Source organism: Lactuca saligna, chromosome 5 (genome assembly GCF_052625555.1).
Source record: "Lactuca saligna cultivar CGN05327 chromosome 5, ASM5262555v1, whole genome shotgun sequence".
In the NCBI taxonomy this organism is placed as follows: Eukaryota; Viridiplantae; Streptophyta; class Magnoliopsida; order Asterales; family Asteraceae; genus Lactuca; species Lactuca saligna.
Genome location: NC_136421.1, coordinates 248,051,104 through 248,075,171, shown reverse-complemented (window position 1 = coordinate 248,075,171; position 24,068 = coordinate 248,051,104). Strand labels below are relative to the sequence as shown.

Sequence of the window (24,068 nt, the reverse complement as noted above, 5' to 3'; positions counted from 1 at the left end):
AATTTCTAAATCTATTGATCTTACAACTTTGGCAACTTTTATTAGAGGACAAACAAATCTATAATTTGGTGTCTATGTATCATATCCAAGTATTATATAAAAACTATTATTTTTTCGTTTATTATAATATGGTTGCTATTTAGAGTAAACAAATACAACATTGTAATATTGTGGATGTGTCTGAATTGAATGAATTTGAGTAGTATATTTAATTATTGTTAGTGAACATTGAACATATATCCAAGGTTGAGTATGAGAGTTTTAAGGTTGCTTTGAATAGAGTTTTTAACACACACTGCTTATTTGGTGCAGTAAATTATATGCGTAAGTACTAATCGGTTCTAGAAACTCATTTCTAAAAAAACTATTCACACTCGTCGCTTGGTGTGGGTAAACGATTAATATATATATATATATATATATATATATATATATATATATATATATATATATATATATATATATATATAAAATAAAGAAAACTAATATTTGTCTAAAATCCATAATATTTAGGTCTCAATTCTTAAAATGATTTTGGTCCATTCGAGTATAAAATGTGGGTATTTAGAAATCTCAAAATTTCCCATAATAGTTTTTATTGATCTAACATCTTATCTCGATAATAGTTGGAAACATATAACAAGACCTTTTATATTTACAGAAAAGAAAAATTATCCAAATTCTGTCAAATACAATTATTATTAATATTATTACGACAATACGTTACAAGCACGCTCTTTTTATTTTTACCGTTGTCTTTATTATGTTGATATGATATAATACCTAAATAATTACTTGCCATTCGATTGAAAAAAAGAAGCCAACAAAGTTTTGAGTATGCGTGCGTCCTCACAATTAGGATCAAACAGATGGAACACATGATCTCTTCCTTCAGTCTCCATAATTTCCACGTCTCCATTCCAACTACTCTTCTTCAGTGTCTCGTAGTAACTCAATCCACACCCTTTAAGCCTATCTTTCCCAGCTACACACACCTGCACCTTCCCACACGCGATCTTCTCCACCAAACCCGGTTCCGCAGCCGGATTTATCCTCGGGTCACTAACCCCACTTGAATCGGGACAAATATACATCCATAGTTTACCCGGTTGACTGAACTCGAAATACGGGTGAATTAACGCCATGCCCACAATCTTCAAACCGGGCCCGGTTCCATCTACGCCGGCTCGGACCGCTATGTTATGTGCGATGTTAGCCCCAGCGCTATCTCCCATTAAAAAAACCCGGTTCAGATCGGCGTGGTCTTTTATCCATGGATCGGGTGCTTGATCGACCCATTTCAGAACTTCCCAGCAATCTTCGTAGCAGGCCGGGATTGGGTGCTCCGGTGCGAGTCTGTACTCGACGGAGACGGCGATTACGCCAGAGGTGGCTGTTACGGAGTTTAAGTAGGCGTGGTTGAGAGTGGAGAAGGCGGATTCGATTGTGAAAGCGCCGCCGTGGATGTAGATGAGGAGTGGGAGTTTAGCGGCGGCTGTGGCAGTGGTGGTTGGTAGGTAGAGACGGGCGGAGATCTTGGGATCTAGTGAAATGTCGACGTCTTTAGAGAGAACATTGGTTATGGGATCGTGCGATGGAGGGATGATCGGGGTTCCTGTAATTCTTTCGATGCGGCCACTTTTGTAAACACGGAAGAAAGGGTTGAAGTCGTGAGTTACCTCATTATCGATGGAATCCATTGCAGGTGGAGTTTGTGTTTGTAGTGAAAGATGTAGTGGTAGTAAATGGAGTGTTTATGAGAGCAACCCAGGTCCAATCAGATTTTTTTATATTAAAAAACTAGTTTGTACATGGACTTATTACCTAAAATATATATTTTTAATTATATAAAATTATAATATTTAAAAATACATGAAATTATATATATATATATATATATATATATATATATATATATATATATATATATATATATATATATATATAAGATTTATGTATGTAAAAACATTGTTAAGACATTAGATAACCTTGTAAATCAACGTGCTTTTAATACTCCATGTGAGTTTTATAATCATATTATTGACCCACACTGCATATAACAACGTTTTTCAGGCGTTGGAATGTTATGATGTTTGTCACCCCAGAACTACCGGTCTAACTGTAGCTATCAGTTTAGGTGTGGGATTGTCAATCCCGTATACATCTATACACAAGTATCACGTTCTCCCTACAAGAGATTATGGTATATAATATAGGACTTTAATTGCATACTCGAAAGTACGTGAAGTTGAATGTCTCATAAAACTTAGTATCAAATAGATTTACGTATGAAAAGTTCATTTGTTCTTGTATATGAAAGTATTTCCCTGATATAGTACTCATAGTATGTAAAATCTCTTGAATATCTAGTAAACTATACCTATTATAGTATTTCTCAAATGTATGATTCGTTTGTATGATAAACCCTAGTGCAGTATCAGCTTGGTATGTAAGTATAATATTTGTAATAACATTATTGAACATTATACACCAATATATAAATAAAGTGTTTGATATTAGTATAGCAACATGCTTTTACTCTTAAAAGACAAAATGTTATTGAATAGGTGTTGCATGTGAGCGTTTTCATGTGATAGTTATGAATCACATATGATTTGTTATATAAAGATAACTGTGGTAAAAGCTTAATGTTTTCCGCACGAGAGTAACCGTGTGTTTACTTGTATCCCCCCCCCCCCCCCCACCAATTTGAAAGTGTATAAAAAGCATTTATAAGCATTTGATGAAAACGTAGTTGTAGGGGTATGAACTCACTTGATAGACAGAAAAAGGTAAAATGAAAAACTAAGCAGAACTTCGACTAGGGAAAGTTGAATTTCTCGAGATTCTCGGAAGTGAAAAACCTTCCTTCGGAACTTAGATATGAAGACCAAGGCTTCGGGATGGCTTCGAGGGGTTTAAACGCAGAGCTTCGGCACAAGAGAGAGAAGAAGTGAGCAATGGAGCCCAACACCTTCGACTGCTATTTATAGCCCTAATTTGGGCGCCACGTCGTGGTACATGTCACCACGTCGTGGTGAGGGATTCTATCCTCTTCCGTTGACGAGACGTTTGCTGACACACCTGGCACCCATCAATCACAATACCACGTCGTGGCTTCTTCACCATGTCGTGGTGGGCCTGACAGCCTCAGATTTTGTGCCAAAAACTTTTAAAATTCGTAACTTCCGCGTACGAGCTTCCTTTTTAACGTTCTTTATATCCACGCGTAGGTGAGATTATGCTCTACAACTCTCGTTTAGACTCAGTTGGCAAATTTTGACTTTATTTATTTTTATTTATTTTTAACGGGCCGGGACACGAAAAGTTCGTTAAAAATCCATAACTTCTTCATGTGATGTCCGTTCTCGTCAGACTTTATACCGTTGTGCTACTATTGTTGAGATCTTCGATTCTCATTTAGGTTGTATTGGCTAAAAATCTCTCGATCCCTATTTTGAGTATTTTAGTTGTCTGCTGCTATATTTGGAACTTGGAAAAATCATAACTTTCTCATACGAAGTCAGATTTGGACGTTCTTTTATATACGCATACGATCTAATGATATCTACAGCTTTAATTTAGATACCTAAGGCTAAATATAATTGTATTGAAACTTCGCGTTTTACGTTCATTAGTATTGCCGTTTTTACTGTGACTCTTAGATTGGTCATAACGTCTTTGTTATAACTTGGTTTTTAGTGTTCTTTATATTTCTGAAACCCTTGATACGATGTTAATCATTTTATGTAACCCAATAGAGACTTTTGAACATTCAAATTTTGATGCAAATTTCATTACATTAAAAGATGTTACAATTCTAGACTTTTTAGGTCATTACACCGATTCGAAAATATCGGGTTGTCACAACAATGCCTTTGCATTCCCGCCTCCGGGTCCCATGTAACAACCCAAAAATCAGAGGTAAGAATTTCATTTTAAATATAGCTAAAACATTGATGTCATGTATTCTAAAAAATTCAAATCATCATTAAGTAAAACATTCATCAGAGTTCATCCCAAAATCATTCATTGTGGAAATCATAGGTGTGTGGATTGCGATCAATCCGAGCCCTTCCTTTCCAAAACGATGATACCTAAAATCATAAACAAAATCTGTAAGCATGAAGCTTAGTGAGTTTCCCAGAGCATACCATACACACAAACCACGTATCACATATATTTGTTGCTATAAAAGCTAACTGTATCACATTTCCTGCTAGCTATAAAAGCTACATATAACACATAAGCCATGCCTACAAAAACCTGTAAGGATGCCATGGGCTACCCCACATGGTCTTAACCTAGGAATGACACGGTCTACCCCACATGGTCTTATATCCAATTGCCACGGGCTCCCCCTGGGGTCTTCCATGCAGGTATCACAAAGACAACTAGCATAACAGACATCACATAAACATATCATATATCACAGAAATATCTACACATAACACAAATAAACCTGTAGGGATGTCGTGGGTTCCCCCAAGGTCTTACACCATTGTTCCATGGGCTACCCCACATGGTCTTTACCTAGGAATGCCATGGGCTACCCCATATGGTCTTACATCCAATACCATGGGCTACCCCACATTGTCTTTCATGCAAGTATCACAACACAACTAGCATACCATACATCATATAATTACTAGCATCCCACCTAGCATAAAGCTAACTATCATACCACATAACATAAAATGGGCCGGACTTGGTGCCTTATACCCATTGGTATGGTGAGAAGACACACATCGAATGTAGAAGCTTCCTGAAGAATTCCTTAGTTGCTGCCCCGCCATCCTCCCGAGCTGCCACTACCAATCAATATACCCAATTAGCAATTGGATCCCATAACATAATCCTTAATCCATGCATAGTGTAAAATGACCATTTTACCCCTACCCATATATGATCCAAAACTAAGGCCCAAACTGTAACGCCCGCAGATCCGGGTTAGTCAATTTAGAGGCAATAGGGGTCGAAAACGACTTTTCGACAAAATATTATTTAGAATAAATAATCTTAACCAATTTTTAGAATATGTCACAAGGTTTCTGTACATATAAAGAACGCCAAAATCCGAGTTATAACGAAGAAGTTATGGCCCGTCGAAGTTTCGCGACAAAACCGACACGACACCGGGAAGCGTAAATAGTGAATTTACGATGGAGGAATTTTTAGCCTTAGTGATCTAAACAAAATTCATAGAATATATTAAACCGAGAAAATCCATAAAAAGAACGCCTAAATCTGACTTCGTATGAAGAAGTTATGATTTTTCTAAGATTCGGCTTAGCAATGTACAACCCGAAACTCGAATTTTAGTTCGAGCGGTTTTGGCTTACGCGACCTAAATGAGAGTTGAATATCTCATTAATAGGAACTCAATGGTAAAAACATGGACAAAAACGGAGTCCGCATGAAGAAGTTACGAATTCTTCGCGGTCATTTAACAGTCTAAACGCCTCCTACTGTTAAATTTGATATCGGTCGAGAATTAGCCGACGGAGTCTAAATGAAAGTTGTAGATCTTGATTTTACCTACGCGTGGATATAAATAATTTCAAAAACAGAGCTCGTATGCGAAAGTTACGGGGTTTAGAAGTCAGCAGGGTACTGCTGCAAAAAAGGTGACGTAGCTGAATATGGGCCAAGGCTTTCTCCCCAAGGAAAGCGATCAGGTGATGACACGTGGCACTAACTCGGTGAGTCCGTCAGGATTTCACCCTATAAATATAGGTGATGGGTTCCCTCATTTCCTCACCCCTCAACCCTCTTCTTTCTCTCTCTAACTCTCTCTCTAAGCCTCCCTAACCCCCCAAAGCCTAGGGTAACTCCCTAGCACGAGGTGGAAGCCCCGGAGCGCCCGACGCCTTTCGGCTCGGGAAACGCTGCTCCAGCGAAGCCCGGTTTTGCGAAAAACCCGCTGTAAGAGAGCTACGCCTACGCTAGTTTTAATATAGCTTCTAATTAATTATAGTAACATTATTAGGACCTTAAAATAATTGTTTGGGCTATTATTATGAGTTATATTGAGTGTTATTTAACGCTTATATAATAATAATAATAACTAGACTATTAATTAGTCACGGTTAACGTCAGACTAAACCCTAGTCATATTGATACTGTAACGCCTGTGTTTCCAGGCTTGCCATTTTTAGCAATGTAATGGTCTAGGTTAACCTTTGTAACCCGTTTTGAAATAATAAGATTGTATTATTTGAGTATTATGTGTTTTGTGCTTAATTTCTTAATTATGTGGTTTGAATTAATTAAGAATAAAAACAAGCGTCAAAATTTAAGTGTAAAATAAACTTGATATCTTTAGATAATGTTGTAGTAGTTGAAACAAGGTTTCCGATGGTATAAAGAATGCTGAAATCCGAGTTATAACGAAAAAGTTATGACCTGTCGAAGTTTCGCGACAGAATCAGCAACGCTGGGTAACGTAAAAAGTGAGATTTACGTTAAAGCGATATTTAGCCTTAGTGATCTAAACGAGAATCGAAGATCTCGTTGTTAGTATCAAAGCGATAAAAAGTTAGGCGAGAACGGACGTCAAACGAAGAAGTTATGAATTTATAACGAAATTTTCTGTCCCGGCCTATTAAAAATAAATAATAAAAATAAAGTCAAAATTAGCCGACGGAGTCTAAACAAAAGTTGTAGAGTGTAGTCTCACCTTTCCGTGGATATAAAGAACGTCGAAAACGGAGTTCGTATGAAGAAGATATGAATTTCCGAAGTTTATTAATTAAATGGTATTTATTTTTAAATCAAAATTCGGAAGCATTATCCGAAGGCGAGTCACAGGTCTGATCCGACTTATGCGCCGCGTAAGTGAGTACGCCCCGCGTACTCCGAAAGTGTCGACATCGCAGCAAGTGGCTTCGGATACGTAAGCGATGACGTTTCTCGGACCAGTACGCCCCGCGTACAAGAGGCTTCCAGCCTCCTATAAATAGGATGCGAGGGGTTCGGGTTTAATTGCTAATTTCCTCTCGTTTTTGTGCCGAAGCTCTGCGTTTTTACCCCCGAAGCCATCCCGAAGCCCCGGTAATATTCCCGAGTCCCGAAGCGAGTCCCGAGATCCCGAAGATCCCGAGAAGTGCGGTTTCCGAGCCGAAGCTCTGCCCGCGAGAAGTTCGATTTTTGTGGAGATCTTCTAGATCTGTTGTGGATTACTACTTCTGCAAGTCGTAGTGCTGTCCGATCATCTTCTGATCAAATGAGTGTATACTACCTTTCATAAACGCAATAATAATACAAGTATGGTTTGAGTGTATTAAGTTTATCGTCGTTTATACGTGCGAAGGCGTTGTTACTTTCTCCTACCGTATAACTATGAAGTATTTTATACGAGATACGTGTTATGTGTATATTTTGTTGTTATGTGTGTGAATGTATATTCACTTTCTTCTATCTTACAGATATGATTATTTCTATATGAAATACGTGTTATGTGCGTGTGCCTCATCTGTTATATGGAAAATGTTTTGATCAAGCATCCTATACAGGTTTTGAAAATATGTATAAAATGTATGTTTTTATCTACTAATATGTTGGGTAGAACATGGGTAGATAGTTGGTGTGTAATAAACAGATGAGAGGCCTTGTTGTTGTTTGATCAAGTCATCTAGCGGAATTTAGATGACGACCACAGACTTTTCTAGACAGTCTAGTGGAATGCTAGCAGGCTCATAACCTGTAGGTGTTAATGAACTTGGGTGTTCATTCGCTGTATTCCATCCCCCTCATGGTTGCCTTATTTGACTTATATTGCTGAGGAAACCCCGCAGCACGTGTTGTCACCCCGATGAAAATATTCTTAGATTAGGTCCCTTGTGTTAATTATTTTAGGGACATAAAGTGAGAATAACGGGAATGAGTAACTGGGTTATTGTTGGTTGATAATAATTAATTTAATTATTTATTGTGGGTTGAAAACCCTATATGCTCACCAGGCTCCTAAGCCTGACCCACTCAGTTTTATTTGTATTACAGGAAGTGGCGCAAGGGCGTAAGATGGATGAACCATCAAGTTGTTTTGTTTACAAGTCTGTATATGTATACATTTGTTGAATGACTTGTAATATTATCGTTTATGCTTATTGGTCTATATCGGAACATGACACCCCGAGTTTTGATTATATAATGAAAAATACATTTCTTTTATGAAATGCTTTGGTAAACATTGTTTTATCATTTTTTGTTTTTGGGAACAAATTCCGCAACTCTTTCAAATCAAAAGGATTTACTCTGAATTTATTTTAAAAGCATAAATGAAAATCGGTCTTTTCTGGTCGAGCTTTTGGGGATGTTACAGATACTAGGTTTTGTCAAGGATATTGTTTTAAGAGCAACGAAGTGCTGTCCGAGTGCCGACTCACCACCTAATCAAGTGAGTGCATAGTTACTTTCATCTTACATATAGATATGAAGTATTTTTCATAAATTAAATGCTATGTGTGCATATGATCTGAATACTTGGTTTCTATGTTGGATGAATGATTTATACATGTTTTAAATGATTTAAACTGTATATTTATTTTATATCTACAAATATGTTGGGATAAAACATGGGTAGATGAAATAGTTGGTGAGTGATGAAATAAAATAATGAGAGATAGGTGATGATAGGAAGGTGATGATAATTAGGTGATGATAGATAGGTGATTATGAATCGGTGATGTAGGATACTACAACCTTGTCCGACAATTTGGAGATGTAGTTATCTACCAGAGTATAGATGGCGACCACAGACTATTATAGACAACCCCGTGGAAACACCATCAGGCTCATAACCTGTAGGTGATGAATTACGAGTTCAGGCGATGTTGTAACTACGTATTCATGCGATGATAGTCTAACCCTTATTATGAATTACGAGTCCAGGCGATGTTGTGGCTACGTATTCATGAGATGATAGACTAACCCTTATCATGATTTACAAGTCAAGGCGATGTTGTGGCTGCGTAATCATGCGATGATACCCTAACCCTTGCTAGACACATATTAAGGGAGTAATCCCCGAATTAGTATTGTCTATGCAATGTAGGCGATGATCCTTAAGTAAAGTTCGTAGGAAGAATCATATAAGGAAATACGATGTAAGGAGATGAGAAGTAAATATGATATAGGAGATGACCCTTGAGATAATATCTTTAGGGAAGACTAAAAGAAGATAATGGGGATGGGTAATTGGGTTGATTGTTTGATTGTTTAAACATAATAATTATACTATTGTGGGTTGAAAACCCTATGTACCACCAGGTTTCCCAACTTGACCCACTCAGTTTATTTATATCACATGTACTGATATGAAGTCACAATACACTGACAGATTTAAAAATATGTAGATCACTAGTGTAAATAAATGTAAGTTCCGTTTATGCTTATGTTTATGTATTGACGATGACATCCTAAACGTTTTAACATAAATAAAATACGTTTCTTCGAAAATGTTTTGATAACGTATTTATCGTATTTTTCTGGGAACAAATTCCGCAATATTTTTATGAAAAGAAGTACTCTGATTTTTATAAAGCATAAACAAAAATCGATCTTTTCTGGCCGAGAAAATGGGGATCTCATAGTTGGCCCAACGTACTACCTTCTTTGCTAGTACGCCCCATGTACTCGGCTAAACCTGAAAACCATGAAACTTTCGAAGGCCATAACTTTTTCTTTATAAGCCCGATTCCGACGATCCTTATATCCACGGGAAAGGTGAAGAGAAGCCCTACACTTCTAACAACTCAAACCTTTCTTAAGACCTTCGGAACAAAAATCCATTTTCCACAAAAGCCTAAACTGCCACTTTACCGAAATACCCCTAGGCTCCAAAACACGAACCGAACACTCGGATCACTTCTAATACATCACCCGCACCCAAAAGGGGCTAGATATTACCTTCCCAAGAGCCATAATCGTTATAATGACCGACCAGGATACAGACCTGACCGGTGACTAACATAACATTATCCTATATACCAGGATACTGACCTACCAATTCACTAAGAATATCACCATCCTAACTACCATAATGCAAATCAATAAGCATATCATGCAATAAACTCGGATACAAATCTGAAAAGGGAGGACATTGGTGCCTTCGACCCTGTTAGTATACTGAGGATACTTCACCTCACAAGTAGCTCTATAGATAATCTCAAACTCCTCTAAATACAACTCCAACTCAAACATATACATCCACCAATGTTCCACTTCCATAAATTCCCAAATTACTAAAATACCCCCAGAAGTCAAACTGGTCAAGCCTTGGTCATAGTTAAAGTCAAAGGTCAAGGTCAACAGTCCATGTTGACCAACTCGTCGAGTGCAGCTCACTGACTCCTCGAGTTCCAGAACTCGAGAAATCGTATAAATCCTAGTTGACTCGCTGAGTTTCCATACAACTCGTTGAGTCCATGCATGTCTAAATGTCGGGAAAACCCTAACTGACTCGTCGAGTCGTCTCACTGACTCGCCGAGTCCATGTAGAAACCAAAAAGGCCAATCTTCTTCTGACTCGTTGAGTTGACCATGCAACTCGTCGAGTCCCTTCAGTCCATTTCTCATTCAAACGTTTTTAAGCTACCCCAAAGCTCCAAATTGTAGATCTAGCTTCCTAAAGCATAGTTATCACGTACAGTTGCAAACTTTACGTGCATGCAAAGTCTTAAAGGCCAAGACCAATCTAAACAAGAAGTTCTATATAAGGAGAAGACCATTACTTGCTAAACACTGGAACTTTATGACTATAAGGGGCTTGAGGAGTTCAGATCTGAAGTTACAACTTCAGATCATGCCCAAAACTATAAATAATTCCACATCACAATAGAAATAGCCCTAAACCCTTGCATGAAGAGATCTAACTAGAGAGAAGCCAAGGTAACGACTTGTTACCTTCCAGATGATGCTAAGATGAAGTAGAAACCAGATCCACAAGCTTCTCTTTGCTCCAAGCACCTTAGACTTTAATCTCTCTGCATAAAATCCACCACCCAAGCTTCTTAACACACACAAATGGAGAGTAGGCGCTATTAGGGTTTTCTGAGCTCAAGGGGGCGGTAAGGGAGGCAGATGGAGGCTAATGACCCTTTAAATAGGGTGCAAAAACCCTGGAAATTAAAGTTTCATCTTCCAGCTCCTACTCGCCGGGTTGGGGTCCTCAGACTCGTCGAGTAGACCTCATAAATCACGCGGGCTGACTAAAACTTTACACGACGAGTTGGGGCCTCCAACTCGTCGAGTATACTTCTTTAGTTGCATGAAATGCCTAAAATCTCATTCTTGGAAATCGAGATGTTACATTGTTAATTCATATTGTTGGATTAGGTGTCTAAAACATTAACTATAATTGGTATATACTTGAATTGATGGTAGCACAATCCTTTTGGGTTGCCCTCAAACCTAGCAATTGGACATGGTTATTTTGGAGGGAGAGGTTAATTTATTATTTTAGTAATAAACTGAAATAATTGATTTATTAATATGTTATGAAAATAATATATTAATTAGATATCATATTATTTAATTAATATTTAATCAGAAATTAATTAGAATTAATCTAGTCATTAAAAGAACTAATTGAAAGTGCAGGGACTGAAATGTAATTGTTTGATAGTTGAGCAAAAGACATTTTAAAACCCTCCAGGAGGCTATGAGCGGTTTTATGAAGCCTTAGGTTTCTAGAATTATCCTTTGTGGATAATTAGGAAGTTGAATAATTACCCGGTTCAAGATAATATTATTATAGACAAAACTACAAAAATGGTCCCTGTGGTATACATTTTTTTTGGGTTTTAATCCAAACCCTGACTTTTTTGGATTAGTGGTCCTTTTGAGCTAGTTTCGATGCGGGTTTGGTCCCTCAGTAAACTGAAATAACATTAATACTCTTGGAATATTTAATTTCCATTTTTCTTTCAGTTTTTTTAGAATATAAGATTTATTTATTTATTTTAATAATTAAAAAATAAAAGAAGGCCCACCCCCCCCTCTCTCTCTCTCTCTCTCCCCACGACCTGCAACTAAAATCATATAAACACACACTTATACATCAAACTTCACATATAAACACACATCTGCTCTTCAAAATTCTTGTGTTAATTAATTTCCCAATGTTTATAAAAATCATCTTCACATATATAAACACAAAGAGTGAGGGAACACATTAACCCAACAACAATGGTGATTGATTTCAAAAACATTAACCCAACAACAATGGTGATTAATTTGGAGTGTGATGGTGGAAAATCATACCAGTGATTTTTTTTTTATCATTGCTTGTTCTTTCCCAATTCAGAGTGTGAGGGAGAGAACCATTTATCAAATCAAATAAAATAGGATATTAGATAGTTAGGTACACGAGAGGGGAATGCTGAGAGAGATGAGATCACCAAAGCCACCATCTCCTCCCTTAAGCCACCACCGTCACTGCTCAAGAAAGGTGATAAACACGCAGATTGTAAGAAAATGGGAGGATGATAGTGTAGGGAGAAATCGAGGTCGGTTTCCAAAGAGAGAGGTGAGTAAAGAGAAGTTTCCTCTCGCCACTTTTCTGGTGAACCCCCCATAGTCGCCATTGTCGCTTTTCCGATGAGCCCCTCACCATCCCTTTTAGAACTGAAAACGGAAAAGAAAAAAAATGGATGTTTCGATTTTCACAGATCTGGGTCTAAAGTTGTCAATGTCGGAAACTTGCTTGTTGGTCTATAGTCGCCACTAGAGTTTGAGGGAATAACGGAGGAAGCGTAAGGTAGATGGAGAAGCACAGATTGCCGGTGGATTTGATATCACGTAGTTGAATCAGATTTGAATCAGATGTAGATCCTCCTCCATCTTTGGTATGATAAATGAAGGTGATGGTGGCAGAGTGGGGAGGCGTTGAATGTTGCCGGATTTTTATGTGTAGGGGTTTCCGTCGAGAGGATGGATGAGAGGAACATAGTTCTGGTTAGAGGCCAAATTTATTTTAGACGTGGAGGTGGAAGACGACTTTAGAGAGAGAGAGAGAGAGAGAGAGAGGCCAAAATTAATTAATTATTTTCTTTTTCATTTAAATTAAATAGAAAAAAACATAAAAAAATAAATCCTAAGGGCATTACAGTCATTTCAGTTTACCAAGGGATCAAATCCGCAACGAAACTAGCTCAAAAGGACCACTAATCCAAAAAAGTTGGGGTTTGGACTAAAACCCCAAAAAAAAGTGCATACCGTAGGGACCATTTTTGCAATTTTTTCATTATTATATTGGTTTTAGGCTTATCTGGGGTTTGCTGACTACACTATAAATAAACCCTTAGGGCTATGAATTTTGGCACTCTAACCCTAGAAGGGATCTGGCCAAAAATCATCTCTTCCATATCCATAATCCTTAGTTTCTAGTCTTGGGTGCGAACAATCAGAGACGCGGCGCTTGCGATGCTAGCTACTAAAAGATTTGAAGAATGATTCATAATTGATTTCAACCAAATACTCCAATTCATAAGTCCATTAGTTTAAGCCCACCAAGAAAATAAGATTGGCCCAAGTAAAAACCTAATTCCATTACATGTGAAATAGAGAAACTATGAAAACAGCGTATACCTCATGTACGACGCATGCACATCAGCATTCAACCGCAAGACGACACTCTTCCCTCGGTGAAGCCCTTTCTTCGGCGGCATCTCCTTCTTGCTTCTCGATCTCTCGTTTGTATCTCCCTTTCTCTTTCCATCAGCTTTCGATTGTTAGAGCTCTGCCAGAACACATGCTCCTACATGCCGGCCGGTTATGAACTCACCGGAGACAACACAATTTTCTTTTTTCCTTTCATGTTATTTGTTTTTTTTGCTAAACATCACACCTGCCTCGGTTTCTTTCACGCAAGGCGTTCCCCGGAAAAATAGAGTAATGTTTCACCTCCTCTTTCTTATCGGCATACCGAATCTCCGGAAAAACACCTTCCTCTAACATTCTCCCACTGATTGCACTCGGTTTCTCACACAAAGTAGGAGGGTGGTTAGCTTTTAACAGTCAACGAGATAGTTATCTATGGCTGGGATCAATTTGCTTTCCAAGAAATCGAGATTTGTTGCTCTCAGTCGAGGAAGACGACATCACCTTTTATCTGTGTCGCTGAGAGCTGATTGAAAGAGATGGAATCCAATTTTCCATCAAAATGACATTTTGGTCCCTTTAGCATGACATATTACTAGATTCGACCCCATACACAATTCCTTTAACAAAACTAATTTCCAAAAGTTATCAAATGAACTACGGACTTATAAATCCCCTTTATAATAAATAAATAAATAAATTTATTATTATTATTATTATTATTATTATTATTATTATTATTATTATTATAAGAATTCATACCGGAAATCTAGAAATGGGTGTTACAATTCTTCACTACTTATTTCGATTTTGTTCTCGAAATCCACCTTGGAAAACACCTAGATACCTTCCACGTAATCCCCCCAATAGGTTCCCGATCCACACACAAATCCACTAGAGCTGTTACCACAACATTCTATTCCCAAAAATCTTCACTTCACGACTCAGAAACCAAAAGGTTTTGATACTAGCAACATGACCAACTTTTGGTGGTTACTCTCAAAACTAAGATCTTGTCAGCTAAACCTCCAAAGTTAAAATTCCAAAACCGAAGATCACTCACAAAGAAACCAGTTTCTATGGTCAATCCATCCTCAAAAATTAGAGATACTCACACTCATGAATTTTCCCAATAAGGCTTTTGATGCTCACTTGAATTCTTGACAAATCATCCTTATCCTAACACTCCTACGAGCGTGACAATGGTCAATCTAAAATCTTGTGTGGCATCCAAACCCCCATATCAGCTTAGGTATAAAGCCACCTAATAAATCATCTAAGAGGTATACAACAAACCCCCTTGGTCTGAGACTCTAAAACCAAAACTCAACACATGTAACAAAACTCTTAATGAAGAAAAAATTGTACAATACAAAAAGGGATCCACGAATACAAACACTTAACAATGACTCTCAATGCACAACTAATACTTCCAACAAGACAACATTCTATCAAAATTATGATCAAAACCAATTGGCCATTGAGCGTCTAATGGTCTAACCATAGAATTCCAATACCCAAATATGCCATCAAGACTAACGAATCAAGACCTAAGAGTCCCGAAAACATAATTATCCGGTCTAACCCACAACATATACTCACTGGTTCACAATACATCATGACACCCTCTAGCCACGAGAACGGTAAGCTCACGTCCCATGCCGATCTTTCCGTCATTCCATCACTGTCCTGAAGACTCACAACCATCACCACATGACCTAAAGGTAATCAACCATCAACCCCACCAACTTGCAAGATACCAAACAATATTCCTCTTAACATTAACCAATCACAACACAATGCATACTTTTCTATAACACACAACTGCTTTAACAGTGTAGACTACTACCAATGCAAAATCAGATGAAAACATGGTCACAAACAACCATAGAATGAGGTAGGCGGTTGTACTCTAGTTCCAATTCAAAGCCATTACCGGCGACAAAAGTCGCCGGTAAAAGTCCCAAATGTCGCCGGTAATGATAATAGCGGCGACGCGTCGCCGGTAATGAGTCGCCGGTACTGACTCGTCGCTATTGATCAACTTGTCGCCGCTAAAGATAATAGTCGCCGCTATTAGTATGTCGCCGCTACTGACAATTGTCGCCGCTAATAATATTGTCGCCGGTAATGACATATGTCGCCGCTAATAGTGTCGCCGGGAAAAGTTGTCGCCGGTAATGATAACTGTCGCCGGTAAAAGTGTCGCCGGTAATTTGTTTTTCAATTTTTTTTTAAATAACGATTTTCGTTGCCGGTGATAATATCGCAGGTAAAAGTGTCGCCGGTAATAACAATATTCGATTAAATATCAAAACCAATAGTGTCGACGCTAATTACAAAACAAACATCCTATTAAATATCAAACATAATAGTGTCAAACAAACATCCAATATACAATTAAATATCAAAAGTCATACTATCCGAGTAGCAAAACAACAACATATGCAAATAAAACCCATTCTTTACATACCCTCATCGCTGTTCCCATCGTTTCCTTGATTGTTTTGGGATTGAAAAAACGAATAAAGCTCATCCCTACATGCCGGGTCGGCGAGCATTGCACGAAGATTTTCCAACTACATAATTAATAACAATATATATAAAATTATAAGTTAGATCGTCAAACATAAACAAAGTACATTGCTATATTTTCCAACTACATAATTAATAACATAAACTATCAAAATACATTGTTATTTTTAAAGTAAGATAGAAAACCAAAGTACATTGCTATATTTTGCACTTGGGACAAAAACTAAATTACCAAACTTTTTAGTAAATAACCACCACAAAACCAAAACTACCAAATCAACATGCATTTTACGATGCTAAAGTAGATTGCTATTTTACCTGTGATGGTTGTGATGGTTGCGAAGGCTGTGGAATCGTCGGGAGACCAGAAGGTTTGCGGCCAATGCCTCTAATGTGGCCACGTCGCTCTCCTAATACTTTCTCGAACGTAGCTCTTTCTTGAGTTGGCGTAAACTCACTTTCACCTTGAGTTTGTTCTAGCAGCTCTTCAACTAACCGATTCTGTAACTCCCAAAAGTGAGTAACAATTAAGTATAAATAAACATTTAAATATATGATAAAATTATAATTAAATACTTACATATTGTTGTTCCGATTCAGCAGTAACAAATACACCATTCTTATCGGTGTGAGCTTTGCGAAATGTTTCCACTCTCTTAAGGTTCTGTTTAAGTTTAAAAATTAGATTATATTTTAAATAAATAATTACATGTATCGTACGGTACCTTCTTATAGCAAGTACTGCTATACGAGCTCGAACCCCCACGATTCACAGTTGTTTGCTTTTCACGGATTTTTTTGTTCCTTTCTGAAGCAATTTTGTGTTCGTCAGTTTGAAAATACTCAACTGTCTTCTCCCAGTTATCAACAAGCATACCATCCGGAGGATTTGCCAATGCTCTCGGGATATCTTCATACCCTCCGACCATGTTGAAATATTCTTTTGCGTCGGCTTTACGCTCTCGAAAACCTCTTAACAAGGCTGCTTGAAAACTCTCTGTCAATAAAGTAGCTTGTGCATCCTGGTACATTTGATTGAGATCAAACTTTGTCTACAATTAAAAAAAAAAAAGTTAACCAAGTAAGAAACAATTATAGTTAAACCTATAAAATATATTTAAATAAATAATTACCGCTAAATGTTGTAATACAGTTTCCTTTATTTCAGGGGAAACTCTTTTCCAACTCCATTTGTCGAAAGGGACCATCTGCCACATTGTTTTCCCAACTTCTCGGGAAAACATGTCTCCCGCCTCTCCTACGGGATTAAATGTGATATCTCTATCAAATTGCATGGCTATTGGTTTCCCCTGGTTCTGCAAGATTGCTTTTTCAAGCTTTATATTTTTTGCTTTTCCTCGAGCTTTCCTTCGGGCACGTCCCTCAACTACAAATGTAATTAAAAATTATTAGAAATGACATTTAATTTATGATAATTGAACAAAAATAGTAAATAAAAATTCATGATAAGACTTACCGTCCTGCTCGTGCTGGCCAGGACCTCTACCACCTGGGAAAGGTGGGTCCTCAGCTCCGTCTCCCCCATGTCCACGACCCATGACAGCAGCCATGGTAAACATAAACAACAGCCACACTCTCATCATTTCCTGAAAAATTATAAGATATACAAATACAATTTTTATTATAGATACACATTACATAGGAATAAACATTTAGATAGGAATAAACATTTCCATTTAAACTAGAAATCCAAATACAGTTCATATTATAAACACATATTACAAATACATATTACATAAGAACTATTCTAATCAGAATCTTTCTCATATCCTTCAGTGTCTTCTTCGGTATCATAGTCAGAATCGGTGTCATCGTAATCAGTATCGCAATCAGAAACATCATTGACTCTACCAGTTGGCGGAGGAACTTCAGATGCACTTTCTACATCAACAATGACTCTAGGAATGTTTTGAAAGTACATGCTGAAATCGATAAAAAGTGGAGCATCGGATGAAGAGATATTTTGAAGTACATCGACATCGTCTACATTTTCGTGTGAGACATTGTCAACATTTTGAACAAGGTCATCGTTCGATGGTAGATCCCAAATACTTCGATGATTAACATGCTCGACAACACACCGATGGTTATTGTTTGGCTCTCTGATGTAGAACACTTGTTTGGCTTGTGACGCATATATGAGTTGATCATCTTTGTATGCTTCGCGTCGTGTGTCGATACTGGTGAAACTATCACTAGAAATAACTCCTATTCGAGTATCAAACCACTTGCAACGAAATAGTACAGTTGAATAATCATGTGTATACCTCAACTCTATAATCTCTTCTAACTGACCAGAATACTTCTCGCCTTTCTCACCCACCGCTAAAACCCCAGAGTTTTGTGTTGTACGTTGTGTGTCACGACTAAGTACCATAAACCTAACACCATTGACTATGCATGCGGTGTAAGAATAGGCATTCATTTGCGGGCCCATTGCAAGAACCGACAACTCTTCGTGGAATTCTGGAGATTTTTCTATTTTCATTTGATGAACCTAACAATTATAAATTAATATGTATTATGTATTCGTTAGATCAATGAAAAAAATTTGTTTATTAATTTATATTACCTTTTCACGAAACCAATTACAAAATTCTCTCTTTTCATCACTTTGGGGATGCTCAGATTTGAATTTCCTATGTTGATGACCAAAAGATATAGATTTTAAAAAGATAAAATATAAAATTAAGAATGAAAGTTAGAGATAAGATTAATTACTTGATATACTGTCTGACTTCTTCACAGCTATTCAATACAAACCATTCCATGTTATGCATTTCCGTTAAATTAAGAGTTTTGATTTGAGTTGTGCTGGTCGGTCGACATTTAGACTCAAACATCCAAAACTTTGTTTTTTCAATGACAACATCTACATTTCTTTCCGGACGATTCTTTACATCTCGAAGGTACATTGAACAAAATGATAAAGCTTCTTCAGCAACATAACCCTCAGCTATAGAACCTTCTGGCTTCGCCTTGTTTCTGACATAGTTTTTTAGTTTTTTCATATATCTCTCGAATGGAAACATCCATCTCATACAAACCGGGCCTCCAGCAATTGCTTCATCAGGTAAATGCAAAAGTAAATGAACCATAATGTCAAAAAACGCCGGAGGATAAATCAATTCTAACTTGCACAAGATTGCAATAATGTCTACTTTTGCTTTCCTCATATCCTCCACCTTCAATGTTCTGGAACAAAGTTGCTTGAAAAACGTACAAAGGTCTACAATAGGTGTATAAGTATCTTTGTCTAACAACCCTCTTACTCCAATCGGTATCAAACGTTGAATAAGAATGTGGTGGTCATGCGATTTCAACCCAATAATGTTAGTATTGGTATCGTTCACTTTCTTACTAATGTTAGAACCAAACCCATCCGGCAACTTAACCTCTTTTATAAATTGACAAAAGAGTTGTCGACTAGATTTCGTGAAAGAGTATCTTGCCTGGGGTCTATGAAACTTGTCACCATTTTTTTGCAACCATTCATTTCTCCGAATGTTTAGAATTCTCAAGTCCTCTCGTGCATTTGATGTGTCTTTGCTTTTATCGTTCATTAGGAGAGTACCTAACAAACTCTCATCCACATTTTTTTGGACATGCATGACATCTATGTTGTGTTTCAACTGTAGAGAAGACCAATACTCTAGTTCAAAGAAAATGCTTCGCTTCGACCAGTTCAACTCATAATCTTGCCGCTTTGGCTCCCCGCCTCCATGCTCAGGATGTTTACCCGGTTTACGAGTTAGTAGACGACCTAGTTGCTCTTGTATGTCATCATTATTAAAGTGTCTCGGAGCGGGTCTTGTCTCTTCCATCCCATTAAAGTCCAACCTCTTTCTTAACGGATCATTAGCATCTAGGAAACGACGATGACCGATGTATACGACTTTGTTTGTTGCACGGTACGAAGGAGTGTCTTCATTGCAAGTAGCACATGCTCTATACCCTTGCCCACTCCAACCCGATAAACTACTACGAGCTGGCCAATCGTTTATTGTCCACAACAACATAGCTCTCATCGTGAAGAATGTGTTTGTCGCCGCATCTTTAATACGTACGCCTGAGTTCCACAAATGTTTAAGCTCTTCCACCAACGGTCTAAGGAAAACATCCATATCCTTACCTGGAGCTTTCGGTCCTGGAATCAACAAAGTCAACATGAATGATGACTCTTTCATACAAAGCCAGGGTGGCAGATTGTATGTGGTGAGTATGACCGGCCATGTGCTATGTGGATTACACATGTTTCCAAATGGATTGAAACCGTCAGCTGAAAGACCTAGGCGTACGTTACGGGGTTCACTCGAGAAGTCGGGGTATTTTTTATCAAAATCTTGCCAATGTTCCCCATCAACAGGATGAATCATCACACCATCTTCTGAACGTCTGGTACTATGCCAAATCATATTTTTGGCAGTGTGCCTCGAACAATATAAACGTCGTAGTCTAGGGGTCACAGGAAAGTACCGTAACACCTTATGAGGTACTTTCTTACCCTTGGTGTTTTTATCGATCCATCGGCTCTCTTTACAAACGGGACAAACTTGCAATGAATCATGTTCTTTCCAAAAGAGACAACAATCGTTTTTACACACATGTATCGACTCATACCCCAGGCCAATAGACTTTAGTTTCTTCTTGGCTAGATAATGTGAAAGGGGAACCTTGTTGCCTTTGGGAAATGCTAATTGCAAGAGCTCAAGGAGTTGATCAAATGAACTATCAGTCCATTTGTTGTTCACCTTGATATGCATTAACTTTGCTAGAAACTCAAGGGAAGAAAAGATGCAACCAGTATACAATTGAGTTTCCATTTCCTCCAACAACTGTGCAAAATCATCATCCACACCGCTACCCCTTGTATTCGAGGTTCCTTCATCGAGGTTGGTATCATTTTCTCTCGACTCCCACATCACATCGTCGATTAAATCGGCCATTTCGTTACTTGGCAAAACGACGGGAGGAATAAAAGATTCACCATGATAGATCCAAATTTTGTACGCCTTACTGAAACCATTTATAAATATATGGCGTTCAACTACAGTCGGGTACTTGAAGTAACGGTTATCACATTTTTCACACGCACATCTGATTTTACCATTACTATCAACGTGCAACTTCGACTTCTCAATAAAAGCTTTGAGTCCTGCTTGGAACTCGGGATGGTTTCGATATGGATTAGTAGTCCAGCTTTTATCAATAGACATGATGTTGCTGAAACATAATTTTGGGTTTAGAGTTTAGTATACAGAATTAGCATTGTTTTTTTTCAATCCACATTTTTTTACATCTAAAATAATACAAAAATTAAGTAATAAAGAAATGAAAAAAATAAATTAAAAATTTTTATTTATGCATTTTTTTAATTATTTTTAATTAAAATTACTTGTAAGTTAGCTTGGGTAAAAACTAGAAGCTTTCTAGTTTTTGTATATAAGTTTTTAAACAATTTTATAGTTTTTTTTTGTGTTTTTTTTTTTCAATTTATAAAAATAATGTATTTTTTTTTCAATTATAGCATCCTACTTATAAGAAAACCACATACTTTTACATACGTATTATGTTGTTATGTTGTATTTTTTACCGTCGAGATTAAAATGTATATAAGTTTTTAAAGATTTTTATAATTTTTTTTGTGTTTTTTTTTCCAATTATAAGTTAACTATATAACTTATTGGTTAATTAATTTGGAGTTAGCTTGGGTAAAAACTAGAAGCTTTCTAGTTTTTGTATATAAGTTTTTAAACAATTTTATAGTTTTTTTTTGTGTTTTTTTTTTCAATTTATAAAAATAATGTATTTTTTTTTCAATTATAGCATCCTACTTATAAGAAAACCACATACTTTTACATACGTATTATGTTGTTATGTTGTATTTTTTACCGTCGAGATTAAAATGTATATAAGTTTTTAAAGATTTTTATAATTTTTTTGTGTTTTTTTTTCCAATTATAAGTTAACTATATAACTTATTGGTTAATTAATTTGGAGTTAGCTTGGGTAAAAACTAGAAGCTTTCTAGTTTTTGTATATAAGTTTTTAAACAATTTTATAGTTTTTTTTTGTGTTTTTTTTTTCAAATTATAAAAATAATGTAATTTTTTTTTTATTTCAATTATAGCATCCTACTTATACCAAAACCACATAGTTTTACATACGTATTATGTTGTTGTGTTGTATTTTTTACCGTCGAGATTAAAATGTATATAAGTTTTTAAAGATTTTTATAATTTTTTTTGTGTTTTTTTTTCCAATTATAAGTTAACTATATAACTTATTGGTTAATTAATTTGGAGTTAGCTTGGGTAAAAACTAGAAGCTTTCTAGTTTTTTGTATATAAGTTTTTAAACAATTTTTTAGTTTTTTTTTGTGTTTTTTTTTTCAAATTATAAAAATAATGTATTTTTTTTTATTTCAATTATAGCATCCTACTTATACCAAAACCACATAGTTTTACATAATACATAAGAAGGTGAAATTCACATACTTTTACATACATATACCACATATACATCAAATACAAATACACACAAAATAACATCCTATTTAAACCAAATACACATAATTTCACATATATACATAATAACATCCTATTTATACCAAATACAAAAGTTTCACAATCATATATCACATTTACAACAAACATACATACATTCACATACACACAATAACATTCTACTTATAACAAATACATATAACTTCTACTAATATACCACATATACATCAAACACACATACATTGGAATATATATACCAAATTCACATATATTCAAACAAATACAAAATATACAATCCAATTTTCACATATGACAATTATCACATAATTTCACATATAAATACAACTTGAAGCTATACAACTAATTGCAATTAAATAACCACAAACAAAAAATTGAATAACTTGTTTCTAATCCAAAACAATACCACCAAAAACAAAAATATGAACAATTTATTATCATTCAATCACTACATAAAGCTACAAATCAAAATTCATACAAAATAAAAAAGAAATCATAAAAAAAAAACCTTACCTTTCTTCAACAAATGGAGGCACCTACAAATTGATCACAAAGCTTTAACCACTTGCTTGGAACAATGCTTCTAATCCAAAACAACACCACCAAAAATAAAGAACATGAGCAATTTATTATCATTCATACAACACAAAAATGAAATCATCAAAATAAAACTTACCTTTCTTCAAGAAATGGAGGTAGAAATTGATCCCAAACCTTTAACCACACCTAGGGACACTTGCTTGGAACAATGAGGGGAGAAATTTGCTAGAAAGAAGGAGATTGAAGAAGAAATCGGAAAAATGGTGAAGGAGCTCAAAGCAAACAGAAAGGGAGAAAGGGAAATGAAGAAGGCTGTAATCTGCGTGCGTTTTTTTTTTTTATCTGGGATCATCAATAGCGGCGACACCTTTAGCGGCGACGCGAGATCAATACCGGCGACATTTGTTAATAGCGGCGACAAACTGGAGGGAAGGGTACCGCGTCACTTTTAGCATACAATTAGCGGCGACTTTTTTAGGGTTTTAGCGGCGACATGCGTGTCGCCGGTATTAGGTTAGACCGGATAAGGCACCCCACCCGTTGGATTGGATATCTCATCGAACGGTTGAGATGCAATGTAGGGGGAAAGTGCGGATTCGGGTGACAACTCTTTAGCGGCGACACCTTTAGCGGCGACTATGGGCTTTACCGGCGACTATAGCTATAGTCGCCGGTAAAGCCCATAGTCGCTGCTAAAGGTGTCGCCGCTAAAGGATATATTTCTTGTAGTGCTGTGAAATAGAGAAACTATGAAAACAGCGTATACCTCATGTACGACGCATGCACATCAGCATTCAACCGCAAGACGACACTCTTCCCTCGGTGAAGCCCTTTCTTCGGCGGCAT

General features: G+C 36.7%; 1 protein-coding gene and 1 pseudogene across 1 annotated transcript; both read right to left on the bottom strand.

Moving 5' to 3' along the window:
- Positions 1–625: 625 nt before the first annotated feature.
- Positions 626–1,776, bottom strand: LOC145047295 (2-hydroxyisoflavanone dehydratase pseudogene; annotated as a pseudogene).
- A 16,129-nt stretch (positions 1,777–17,905) lies between these two features.
- On the bottom strand, positions 17,906–24,068 carry LOC145046489 (uncharacterized). The gene is made up of 4 exons (XM_078994774.1): positions 23,989–24,068; positions 18,880–21,381; positions 18,739–18,797; positions 17,906–18,636 (listed from the first exon to the last, which is right to left on the bottom strand). Exons 1-4 carry the CDS (start codon positions 24,066–24,068, stop codon positions 17,906–17,908), a joined length of 3,372 nt encoding a protein of 1,123 aa, XP_078850900.1.